This window comes from Platalea leucorodia (assembly GCF_965183815.1).
Source record: "Platalea leucorodia genome assembly, chromosome: 3".
NCBI lineage: Eukaryota > Metazoa > Chordata > Aves > Pelecaniformes > Threskiornithidae > Platalea > Platalea leucorodia.
Window position 1 is genome coordinate 95690438 of NC_138825.1, and position 13490 is coordinate 95703927.

Genomic DNA, 13490 nt, shown 5'->3' on the forward strand with positions numbered 1-13490 from the left:
GGTGGCCACCAAAATGAATTGTCTAAATTTTCCAGAAACTTAAAACTTTTTACAGAGTGTAGCAAACTTACAGGTTAGGACAAAAAAAACCCCAACCCTCAAAAATCAATTAATGTGTGGTAAAGCAGAATACTGTTAACAGCATGAGTTGTTTGAAATTGAGTATAACAGTTTAGGTGATTACTGTTTCTATACCTTATGCATGTTGCTACAGTACCATTTTTTAAAAAGTAAATCAAAATTCTGAAAGCAAGTTTATGGAGAGATATGCATAGCACTTGACTCTTGAAGCTTCAAAAGTTGTATGCTGAAAAACTTTTGAGCTAAACTATTTACAGAGTAATGCTTCCTACTTCAGCCTTCAGCTCTTGTCACACTACTATACTGTTATAACATGTGAACATCTCTTGTCAGTGATGTGCATTTTCCAAATTCCTATTGGGAAGCCAAACGTAGCCCACACTGAGGGTCTCCCATAAGATCCTCGTAGAGAAGCTTATGAAATATGGGCTGGATGAGCAGACAGTGAGGTGGATTGAAAACTGGCTGAATGGCTGGGCCCAGCAGATGGTGATCAGTGGCATGAAGTCTAGTTGGAGGCCAGTCACTAGTGGTGTATGCCAGGGGTCAGTACTGGGTCCAGTCTTGTTCAACATCTTTGTTAACGATGACAATGATGGGGCAGAGTACATGCTCGGTGAGCTTGCACATGACACAAAACTGGGAGGAGTGGCTGATATTCCAGAGGGACCTTGACAGGCTGGAGAAATGGGCTGACAGGAATCTCATGAAGTTCAGCAAAGGGAAGTCCAAAGTCCTGCAGCTGGGGAGGAACAAACCCAGGCACCAATATATGAAGAGGACCACCCAGCAGGAAAGCAGCTTTGAAGAGAAGGATGTGGGGGTTCTGGTGGACACCAAGTTAGCCATGAGCCAGCAGTGAACCCTTGCCCCATAGGTGGCTAATGGTATCTTGGGCTGCATTAGGGGGATTATTGCCAGCAGGTTGTTGGAGGTGATCCTTCCCCTCTACTCAGCCATGGTGAGGCCACACCTGAAATACTCTGTCCAGTTCTGGGCTCCTCAGTACAAGAGAGATACAGAGCTACAGGAGGGGGTCCAGTGAAGGGCTGCAAAGATGATTAAAGGATTCTCCTATGACGCAAGGCTGAGAGCTAGCACTATGTAGCCTAGAGAAGAGGAAGGCTCAGGGGAAATCTTACTAATGTGTACAAATAGCTGAAGGGAGAGTGCAAAGAGTACGGAGCCAGGTTTTTTCAGTGGTGCCCAGTGACAGGACCAGAGGCAAAGGGTACAAACTGAAACGTGGGAGATTCCCTCTGGACATCAGGAAACTCTTTTTCACTGCGAGTGTGACTGATCACTGGCACAGGTTGCTCAGAGATTGTGGAGTCTCCCTCTGTGGAGAGATATTCGAGAGCCATATGGATGTGCTCCTGGGCAATCAGCTCTAGGTGATCCTGCTTGAGCAGAGGTGCTGGACCAGATGACCTCCAGAGGTCTCTTCCAACCTCAGGGGTTCTGCAGTCTGTCTATCATGTGGACCTGCAGGATTTAGCAGTGGTACTGATGGGTGGCACTTACTGTGTTGTACCTCATGGTGTGAGATGTCTTCTCTGGTTAAGCTTGGCTCTAGCCTATGAAAAGCTTGAGGAGACAGTAATTGACAGTAAGATTTGTTCTTTATTGGAGTAATTTAATTCCACAATACAGATTTTACTGTTATAACCTCATTTAACTCATGTTGAACAACTTTTTATTCCATCACAGCTGTTAATTTGAGAAAATGATTTATTAGAGATTCTTACTATATTATTTATTCACCTCAGTACAACTAATGTTCAAAAAAGTGCAGTGGGCACTTTGTTGAAAAACAGTATGCAGTATCTTCAGAAAAGTAGGTAGTTCTATGTTTTAGTGACTCAACTCTTGCAAGACTACTCTATGTCAAAGGATAGTAATTTTTAAAAAGTTTGATAGGTGGCAATTTTCAGAAGCTCCTTGTGTAAGTAGAGGGGAGAATATGCCTGTTGTGGGAAAAAAAACCTCAAACATTTAATACTTTTAATCTAAGTAATACAAATTACTTTTTCCATCATTTTGTAACTTTAAAAGTTTGGTTGTACAAGAAGCAAACTTGTATGCTTCTTCAAATTGATGTAAAAATATAAAAGTGTTTTTTAGCTGCGGAAGCTGCAGTTGTGTTTCTTGTGACTAACTTTAGGCTGGTCCTTATTAGCATGGTCTTCTAGAATATAATACTAAAACTCATGCTTCATGTTGCATTTCCTTGCTGAACACACTGAAGAATAGTCTTTTCTTGACATTAATTGACACATTGGAAGACTGGGAGGAAAGATGCAACTAGGGAAGATGTGTATTCTAAATTTTTAACTTTTTAAGGGGGAATAATAAAATAGTGGTTTTAACAGAAGTGTAGATGAAGCCTATAAATGTTCACATGATAGATACATTAATATTACTGACAAGAGCATAAACATAGATGTCATTTTTCTCAAGTACATGCAATGTTTAAATGAGTAATAGTGTTTAAACTTATTTCTTGGTATGGCTTAATTTTCAACATAATCTTGAATTGGTAGTTGTTTTTCTGTTTTAAAGCTTTTAATAACACACAGTCTACTTTCTTGGTGTTATGTAATGCATAACGCTGAAGTACAGCACTTGATATTTAAAATTGTTTTGCAAGAAATGTGAACAAGTGATCCTCAAGGGGGCTCTGCAAATCCATGACCTTGGTGATTTATACTGACAGCTTTCCATGTATATAAATGTGGAATATAACAAGAAAATGATAAATTAGGGTTGCAGTGCTTTGTTTGAAACAGTTTCACAGATGATGTAGTTTACATCTATTCTTTCATTAATGTGTTTTGCATTGAAATGGTTTTACATTGCCTTAGGTATTAATACAATAGTTGTTGTCAGCTCCAGATTGCTATTTGAATTCAAGGCAGAATAAAGTATTACTCATACAATGATAGGCAGATTAATTTTTGAGTGATCTTGTGCATCTTATTTAGCATGTCCTTGAAGGATGATTATAATTGGCTCTGTAATTTTTCCAAAACATTTAATAAGCATTATTTGATTTCTTATGAAATTGTAAAGTGATCCTTTTTCCTCCACCCTGAAAGAGATGTTATAAAGCTCAGTCTGTCTACTGACAAATTTAATGACCTTTTCACACCTGATTTCTGTCCAGAGTATGATTTACTTTTCTTGCAGTTGACTTATTAACAGCCAAAAAGCTTATAACCTCTTATCTGTCTAACCTTAAAAGCACTCATTTACTACTGATTTTCTTTTAAGTAAACGTCAAACAGTTATTAAGAAATCCAGAAGTTAGTAGTGTTCATTGTCATTACCACTTAATCACTTCAATATCAATTCTTAAATATAAAAGAAATGTAGTTATTTGATTATGTTCACTTCTCCATGAAGCAGTAAATAACCGAAATAGCAAACCAATTTGAGTGTTCTTTGTTTTAACAGCCTGACTCCTACTACACTCTTGGAGAACTGTAGATACTAAACTGCTGGATCAATGATAGTTTTGTACTTTGGGACTTTAGAGTTGCAGCCTAAAAGGAGTTTAATCTTTCAGTTGTTCATGCTCTTGTAAGCCTGATAGAGCCCTGCAACAGATAGCAACTGGGCAAAATAGTTATGTTCAGTATTACAACTGAGTCAGAGTTAACTTTTTTACAGATGATATGTTCACAAGCACGTTAACTATGTATAGTAGAACAACTGTAGTGTAGAGGCTGTCATACTTGGTTTCTGCATCTTACAAACCTTGACTGCATTTTTTTTGTCCTCTTAAACATTGACAAGTAAGTGAGAAAAATCTTTGAATCTGTATGGTGGAGAGAAAACATTAATATAAAAAATGAAGGTGAATGTGTGGCAAAATATTGTAGTGATGAAAGTTAGAGAAATGGATAAACAAGTACTCCATGCACTGTTCATGTTGTATACAACAGATCACACAAGAAATGTTGTATTGAGCATACCAGTTTAGTTTAGTCAGTCTGTTCCATGCTTTGAGATTTTTTTATAGTGATGTTATTCAAAAATTCATCTGCTCTTATGCTCTTATAGCAACTGAAGATTGGATACTAAAACTTCCTATGAAAGAACTGAGATTTTACTAGTTAACATTGAATGATTTTCCAAGCTGTATGGCATGAGCTTAAAAAAACAACAACAACAACAAAAAAAAAAAACAACAAAAAAAACCAAACCAACAACTGTCCATGAGAGAGTCTGCCATCTTCAAGTGCATTTAGGAGGCTTTCTCCTTTACTCTTCAATTTAGGGAGGATGTGTGAACCACTGTCACTGTTTGCCATGCTTAATGGTATTCTGGAAGTAAGATTCTTGAATTCCAATTTTTATCTTTAGAATGGTAGTTTGTGTAGATAGCCAGAGATGGAGACAGATTTCTTTAATGTGAGAAAGTGAGTGACTATCACTTGTAGAGTCAGATTACTTTGCAAGAAAACTGTGGTCTAGGTGCACAGAGAAGAAAGGTACATTTTCAAGAAAGGTGGATTCCTAGTTCCTCTTACACAAGCTCAGAAGTGTTGCCTGTATTGGTATGATGTATGAAAGTGCACCACACTTGAGACTACTTAATTGGACTAGCTTACCTGCTCCATCAGAAGCAATGCTGACAAGGGTGCGTTGTATCCATATGAAATAGCATTCAGTATAGGCAACAGAACTATATCAAATGCTATAAGGGATAAAAGGTATCATCATGTGACTTCCCTGATGCTTAACATAATTCAAATAAAAAGCAAATTAGGCTATGACTACAGAAAATCTCTTCCATACCAAAATATTCTTGAAATGGAGGGATTTTTGTGGGATGTTCATATTGAAACAAGCTAACTCATACTTGACTTGTATTTAAAGCACTGCATATCCTAAGCTAGATTTCAGCTGTTTTTTTTTTTAACTGAATAGATGCATTTTTGATCACAGTCTAGTTGGTAGCATTGAACACTTTGTCTTTCATGGTTACACTTTCAGGTGAAATCTTGAAACAAACTGTTGTAAGAAAACAGGAATTTGAATATTTGTGTATTTAAAGTCGTAAGCATTTCTTCTTATGCCTTTTGTACAGTGATATAAAATACTCTTTTTTTTTTTTGGCTGTTTCATGTGACTTCGCTAGAGGGCAGTGCTATGCAAGAAATGTTTCAGTATTAATTTCTACACTGCACAAGATTATGTATATACCTTTTAAAACACCTCAGTGATAGCACTTAAAAGCCACATCTGCTTGATATATGGATCTCTAAAAATAAATGGAATGGGGAGTCTTTCTGCTATGCTACACAAATACTTTCTGATAACTTCTTGCAATCACAAGTCTAATTCTTAAAAATCTCTTTAACCAGAAAGAGGTGGTAAACTTCCTTCAGTTACAGTGCTGGTTGTGTACCAAATGCATCAGAAACAACTTAACTGTTCTGTTTGATCTTTAACAAGGAGAGATTATCCTGTTTGGGGCCACAAGTTAATTATCAGACCACATCTTGTTAGCTGAATATAGCAGATGTAGAAAGTGAAACATAATCAACTTCTACTTAAACCATAACGCCTGATGGCTTCAGGGTTTTTGCAGTAGGTGTTCAAAGTTAGCTTTAACTCATTTAGTTCTTTTCTAAAGGCATTTACTATATTAATTTCAATGTGTTTTTTTTTCTGTGTTCCTCATGACTGATCTGTGTGCTTATGGCTGATCTGATTTGATCATTAGGTGTTCCCATATTAATAACCTACCCTTCTCTGTGGAACTCTCTGGTAGTTTGTGCAATTTAAATGTTAAGCTAGTGGTTATGTTTCCCAGTGGAAAACCCTTCTGGATCTTTTTAATAATCAAGAGTTTATCCCTGATGTAGTTGCTTGCTGCAACTTCTGTAAAATGTGATTTTACAATTTGTCTCAACTTCACTTGTTTTCTGTCTTTTGCTTATGAGTGACTATTAACATAACGGGCAACTAATAAGAAAGACTATTCCCTTATCTAGCTGCAGGCTGCATGAGTTTGGCAAGTCTAAAGTGTTGTAAGATGCGGAGTCTGCAAGAGACTAAAGGATCAGAACAGCAACTCTTCCTTCTAAATCTTAACTGTGGAATGACAGGAGACTAGCTGGATCTGCTGCAGACACGATGGCAAGGAAAGGGACGCAGGAGAAGTGAAGATTAAGCAAACTGGAAGCAATGCTTGTGTAATATCTGTTGAGGTATCTTAGTGCTCTGTCTGGAGCACAGAGTAGATTTGGGTTCAATGGCATGCTGAGAGAACAGCTAGAGTATGCTTCTTGCTGTTCCTCAGTGCCTACTGATGCTGCATGAACACTATCAAACGAATGGTTGCTTTCATGTGAGTTAGTCTCCTACTTTACTTTCCTGTCTCAGGGTGAGCTACCACTTCTGTGAATAACAAATAAGGAAGAAGTCTTAAGAGCTTTGTTTAGACTATTCTTTTTTGTAGGATAGGTAAGCTGGATTTTCTGTTGCTTTGCTTAAGTTCTGTTTTTTTCACTTTAGAGTAGAAGGCCACCTACTTCAAGAAATCTATGAAGTATAAATATGAAGTTGATCTATCCAGAGATATCTGTATTGCCTGTGGGCAGACTCTCAAATCAAAATGAGACAGCTGCTCATTGATGATGCCTCTAACCTTGTACTTACTAGGTAGTAAGCTCCTAGGGTCTGGCTTTCCAGCCCTTAAGCTAACTGATAGGGGGTGATCTCTTATATGAATCACTTGTGGAGATTCAAGAGAAGGGAATCTTCTTTAAGTTGTTTTAGCTCTAAATTTACATTTTTTTTTTTTTCCCCTACTGTAAAATGGGGTTTCAGTGAAGCTGATCAGGCATTCAGTAGCAGCAGAGATAGCAGCCTCAGACTTTAAAGACCTAACCTTGCAGCATGTATTATCAGACATCAGCCTGAACAGTTAGTGTTTAGTACTAGATTCAGTTCACTTTGAAGAACCTATGTGGAAAAAATAACCCTGTATGCTGTAATTCTGTTGCATTGGGATGACTGTTTTTACTCTTCAGTGCAGTGCCTCTTATCTGACTTAATACTTCTAGGTGAAGGTTGTCTAAAAATAAGTCCTGGAAAGTGTTGTTTCAGTGGCGTAAATATGTCAAGACTCAATTACTTGTTTTATCAAAATTCATGTATATAAATTAACTTAACTACTTTAAAGGCTCTTCTGATCTGTTTTTATTCATATTCCAAACTTGGAACCAACAATTTCAGGAGTGAGCCCTCTCTTGGCTCTAGTGTACAGCTTTGGTTTTCCTGTGCCATCTTCGATACACTACTTGCTTGTTGAGTTGCAAATGCCCAACATAATAGCCCGTGAATAACTTAACACTTGCACTAACCCAGGGGATTAAAACTTTGTTGAGGGCAGTCTTGAACTTCTACATCAGCCTGAAGGGAAATGCAGCCCTGAAACTGAGCTAATACAGCTTCTGTTCAGACCTGTGGCATCACATGGGATGACTCATCTTTCTGTCTTTCATCCTATATATTGATGTCTTGACCAATGTGGCTTTTTCCCCTACTGATGATGGGAGGCTTACTTGCATAATCATCTCACTATTAGCATCTTTTGTATTCAAGGAAGGAACTTACACTGCCTTTGTCACTAGAGCAAGTTTGACGTTCAAGTATGTAATTCACATCTGCAAAGCCAGCAAAACAATGCATCACTTTAAGAGTTGCAGTTTGCTTTGTGGAAACTTAGATTTAGAAGATTTAGAATTCTGAATTATTCCTTAACTATTTCTGTTGAGTAAATACTTGTTATCTGTTAGTTGATGGTAGCTGAAGAACAGGTGGAAGTCTCTGCTGAATGGTGAAATTTAATTGCTTCTAAGCTTAGGTTTGTGAAATTGTGTAGGCCTATTGTCATAGTAATCTCTCATTATACGTGTTTCTACATACTGCATGTCTTTGGCTCTGACTGGAAATGTTTTGGGTTCCACAGAGGGATGTTGGTTAGATTGCAGCCTGCATTCTAGTTATGAAATTGGATGGTGTTTATACATTCACCTAAATTCTGGAGTTATGTTACTAGCAGCCAGACCTGAGTGAACTCTTTGGGGTCAATATGGGCCCAATACTGTTCAGTCTTCATAAATGTTATGGGTGATGGGGTTGAGTATATAGTCATCAGGTTTGAGAATGATGTCAAACTGGGAGAAGTAGGTAAAACAGAATGAAGAGCTACCATAGAGACATTGACAGGTGGAAAGATTGGGTCAACAAGAATGGCATCAAGTTTAGCAGATGTTAAGACCTTCTGTTGGAATGAATTAATTCTAAGCAACAATTCATGCTAGGGTCTGACTGGCTGGGGGATGGCTCTGCTGAAAAGGACCTGGAAGTCCTAGTGGACAGCAAGCTCACATGAGCCAGCAATGTGCCCTGCAGCAGAAAGGCAAAGAGTGTCCTAGGCTTGCATCAGCAAGAGCATAGCCAGTAGATCAAGGGATGTGATTGTTCCACTGTACTTGGCACTTCCAAAGCCACACCTGGAAATACTGTGTCTGGTTTTGGTCCCCCAGTTTAAGAGGCTGGAAAACTGTAGAGGCTCCAGTGGAGGCTTGTGAAAGTGATTAGAGAGTTGGTGAACGCAACCTGTAAAGGCTGAAGGAATTCTTTTTTCAGCCTATGGAAGAGGAGGATTGGGGGAGACTGCTTTTTAGCTCCTGTAGATAGCAAAGCAGCTTAATGCTCTCAAAGGAAGTACTCTAAACGGAGAAATGAGCCACACTTATGGATGAAGTTGTAAAGTCCAGCCTAAGTTAAATTCTTTTCCTTACCTAAAACACTTATCTGGTAGGTAGGCCTTTCTGTGGCTGTATAGCTGTGTTCAAACCAGAACTTCTAGAATGTCTTGGAAAGCATGAAATTTCTTTGCCATCACTAGCCTGTTATAAGAGATGTCTTTCCCTTGTATAGTTTCTACAGCAAAAAGCTCTAACATAGGGACTGAAATTGCCAGTTACCTTTTGTAGCTAAAAAAATGGAGTTTAACTTTATTTGGAACAGTCTGTAAACAGTGCTGCAAATACTTTTTTTTAGCTGTATTTTTGGGTGACAAATGAGGCTGCGTCAGCTGTGAAGTCCTGAAATGCTGAGCAGGTAGCTAATAGCCTACCTTATTCTCTAGGAGTCTATGGTAAAATCGATTCTAATACTTTACAGCTATGCAACAAAAGTCAGGTAGTGCAAGTTGTCAAAGATCTAGCTGAATGCTATATATGTACCCATACACACACACAGATACCCATACACACACACAGATACTTCGAGAAATATGTGAAGGAAAATACTTTCCTCCTACCCTTACTTAAATGCTTTAAAGTGATTTAACAGATACCACTGTTTCCTTGGGTTTGAAGCCTGTTGAGGCACACATGCTGTCTGCTTGTTGAACTTAAATGACACTGTTCCAACAATTTACTGGTAATTGTCACTCTGAACACAAGAAACCTAATTCCACAGTAAGCGAACAAGGCTGTCAGACTGCAAAAGTTCTGTTTCGTGCTTTCATAGCCTAATACTTCGAGGAATATTTCTTGAAATCACAGAATATTGTTGTTTGCAGAGTGAAACTGAAGTTTTGGGCGCAGTCAGATATTTATATTGAGATGGTTATTAATTTAAATAGTTAATGTAGTTTTGAGCTACAATAGTAATAAATAATACCCCTTTGTTAAAGGGGCTTAGAAATGGGTGTTATGGCAGGGTATACAGCATGTTGAAAAAATACACAAGAAAATGGACAGTGTCTTTGAGTACAATGCATGAGGCATTAGTATGTCTGAGTAGGTTCTTAAGCAGGTCAAATCAAATCTTGTGTACAGAAAGCTCATGTGATCTGACAGCATGTGTGGTGACATTTATAACACTAGCATTTGTGTTAAATCAATTCTCAGTATGAAATGTAAAGCTGTGCTTGAAGGAGGGAGTGGTATTCCTGTGAAAATGTAGAAAACTGCTCATTTTTGAAGTTAGCAAATGTTCAGATATCAAGCACGTCAGTAAAACTGCATGTGTTAATTGTGATTAAGAGAAAGTAAAGAAAATCTTCCTGCTGAGATCTGCACCAAGAACAACTTACCACCAACAGCCTCCCACCCACAGTAAAACAAATAAAAAGCCTATGGCTAATGGCTCTAAATTGCTTGGAGAAACTTCTGACCTTGGCCTAGATCTGTAAGACTCAGGGTAGCAGGGAGGAAATAGTGGCATTTTCTTCTTGTTTACCTCACCTCAAATATCTATCTTCTTATGTTAGTGGAAAGCTTACAGAATTTGCATTGGAAAAACCTGGGCATAATGTTGATGTAGAAGCTGGCAAACACTTTGAATGGTATAGGATTTATAACTAGGAGTAAATGCCAACAAAGTTATTGAATGTGAATGGGTATCTAAGCAGTCTTGGAATGTAATTGAGTTTAGGTGTTCACCTAGCTTCTGCTGTGTCTTTTTACGGCAAATTTTTTTTAGTAGATCAGGTACTTTCTACATAATTTCCTTTTAAAAGTAAATTGAAGACTACTGGCTAAAAGAAATTGTGTATACTTTCCTTCTAAAACTATTTAAGTTCAATATCTAGAAATTCCTGTATTGCACAATGTTTTGATTATGATCTAAAGTGGGAAAGTCAAGGTTTTGGGAAGCTAAATGATTTGGAAAAAAACAAAACAAAAACAAAAAAAAAACCAAACCCAGAGGCTAGCTTGATAAATCTTCAGTGGGCTGTGCTTATATGGAGTCTTAAGACATGCTATTGTCTCAGCGATCGTGACACGCTTAAGTACTGTTGGAACAATGCAGGATGCTGGAGTCTGCATAGTGTGTTTGTTATGTTTTGCTCAAAACGGAAAAGAATTGATTGCCTTAGAGTCTGGGGAGGGGGAAACAGCAGTGATACCTTATAGCTACAACATACAGCAGCCTTATCAGATGAAAATGTATGGCAGAAAATTTGAGTATGTATGTTTCCTTTTTATTTTAGGCTTATGGCATGTCAGCTTTGCCTCTAAACTTGATCAAGGGAACTACCAGTGCAGCATATGAACGTTTAGAGAACACTGAAGATATTGAAGAAGTGGAGCAACATTTATTAAGGATTAAATCAAAGGTATAGTCTTTGCTGTTCTCCCTTTCTTAATGATTTTTTTCTTGCTTGCTTACTAGTTTATGGTCATGCTGTAGACAGTTGTTGTTCTAGAAGGAATAGCAAGTCAGAAGTGACTAGCTTGCAGTTATTTGAGTTTTGGAAACAAATGTGGTCACTTGTGTAGTAGTGACCAGGTTTTATTTCAGTCCTGCAGCAGTAGTTATTTCTGTCTAGCTAATAATGGTGCTGACGAGCTAAACTCAAACTACTCCAGTCCTGCTTGGATATATGGAAGAGATACTTTGTAAAAGTTAAGAATATTAACCTCACTTAATCTGCCAGATATGGCATCCAATTTGTTGATACTTAATGTAGTTATCAGCACAGGGTACTTGCCACATGGAGCTGTCATGAGCTAGATTCATCAAACGATTAATCATCTTTATGAATAAATAACAGCCCCAGATATTCTTGCTTCCCAGTTAATGTACCTTGCTGTTATAAATCACTTCCTTATGAAAGACGTGCATATGGAAATCTCTGTTCTGAATCCTAAACATCCCTAGGATGTTAACGCCACTTGTAAACCCATGATGGCTTTGCAGCTCACTGAAATGCTGTGCCTAATGTAAGCAGGACACTTTTAACAACCTAAGAGTGCAAGCCGAAGGAGAATAAGATTTCTACTTCACATCCAAGATGCTAGGGGTAATCTCTCACCCTTTTCCCAGCCCATTTCAGGTAATGGTTTCACCAGTGTTTTCATAGCCCTGAGTGGGGGGAAGGGGCATTAAGATGCATCACTTTCATCCTGGCAGCCCATCCGTGTTATGATCTGTGGTATAGTAGACCTCAGCAGTGTTGAATCAGTTCCAACAGTCTTCCCTTGATACTTGGCTACCTCTACGCAGTGTGGGTACCTTCAACTTCTAGAAATCTTGTGTAATGAAACCTAAAAAGTAGTCTCCCCGAGTTTAAATTGTAAAGTTTTGTGTTTCTACAGAGTACTACTACAACAAAGAAATTTGTATTACTGAAATCAATGAGAAAAACGAGAAACCCCTGAAAAATGGAGCACTATGTATTACAGAAGAGTATGTTGGATTATAAGAGTTTGCAAGGAACTGGTCTTGTTTTTCGATCTAGCTAACAAATAGGATCAAAAAGTATAAAGTCTTTAAGTTATGTCTATATTTTAATGTGACTGTTAGTATAAACTGATTTTCCTTGGTTTATGGATTATGGTCAGGATTCTGCCTCAGTCTGTAATTGAAATCTTAGTTCTTTGGTAACTTTTGCATGAAGTCATGAAGAAAGTAAGTGTTACTGAGTAATGTATAGTGAAAACTAGAACTATGAAAGTATGCTACTTAATCTAATGAAAAGATTGAGTATGTAGTATGGCCTTCTGCTATTAGTACACCTGGTAGCTTTATTTCATTGGTCTTAAATAATCAAAGTGTGGACTTGCAGCTTGGGAGCTTGGACTGTTTTCAAAAAGGCTTTTTCAAGTCACTGAGGTGCTATACAGGGTATGGAGATTATGTGATCCTGTTAAAGGTACATTGTGATCTCCAGTTTAAGTGTTACATGTGACTAGAATATGGTCTTAGTCTTGTAACCTTTTTGAGAAATTTATCTAAAATAGATTCACTTTAATGTCACCAAATGTGAATTGTTTCACTATTTGCAGGAAGGCTCTTTTAAAATAAGAGGAAAAAAATTGAATAGGGAATTTCAAAATTTAAAAATAAATAGTAGGAGATGTACTAAAACTAGAAGAACCTTTTGCGTCTAAAGACCAGTTTGTTATACAGTAGCATCAATGTTAGAAGTAACTTTGGTTCAGCTACCTAATGCCTATTTTGTTGCTTTTGCTTATTAGTGTATAACTGAGATTTAAGGATGTGCTACTCAATTTACAACAGAGTGCAATGGCACCTGCTCAGTATTTAAAGGCTCGGAATTAAAGTACATTCTTAAACGTAATCATCAAACAAACAATTACCTGGTACATTCAATTAATTCTTGAGGCAATTGTGCCTCTTGTTTGGATTTCTGTAAGGTTAATTTTTAGAACAGCAAGTGATCTCGCTTTTGCAAGTGCAAGAAACATAGCTGAGTACCTGTAGTGGAATGCTGGAAAGAAAATACAGATGCCAAGCTTAATATATTGGCTTAGTCATGGAATTTGATTGGAAGTGACCTCTGCAAGTCATCAGGTCTAACCTGCTGCACAAAGCAAGGACCCCTTTCAGGTTAGATCAGGTTATCA

General features: G+C 37.7%; 1 protein-coding gene across 2 annotated transcripts in view; it reads left to right on the forward strand.

Annotated features, from left to right (window-relative positions):
- LMBRD1 (LMBR1 domain containing 1) overlaps positions 1 to 13490 on the forward strand; it is a 93190-nt gene that overhangs the window by 39484 nt on the left and 40216 nt on the right. For both annotated transcript variants that reach the window (XM_082305563.1, XM_082305562.1), the window contains exon 8: positions 11111 to 11236. In XM_082305563.1, coding sequence (XP_082161689.1) covers positions 11111 to 11236 — 126 coding nt within the window. The remainder of the gene's footprint in view (positions 1 to 11110; positions 11237 to 13490) is intronic.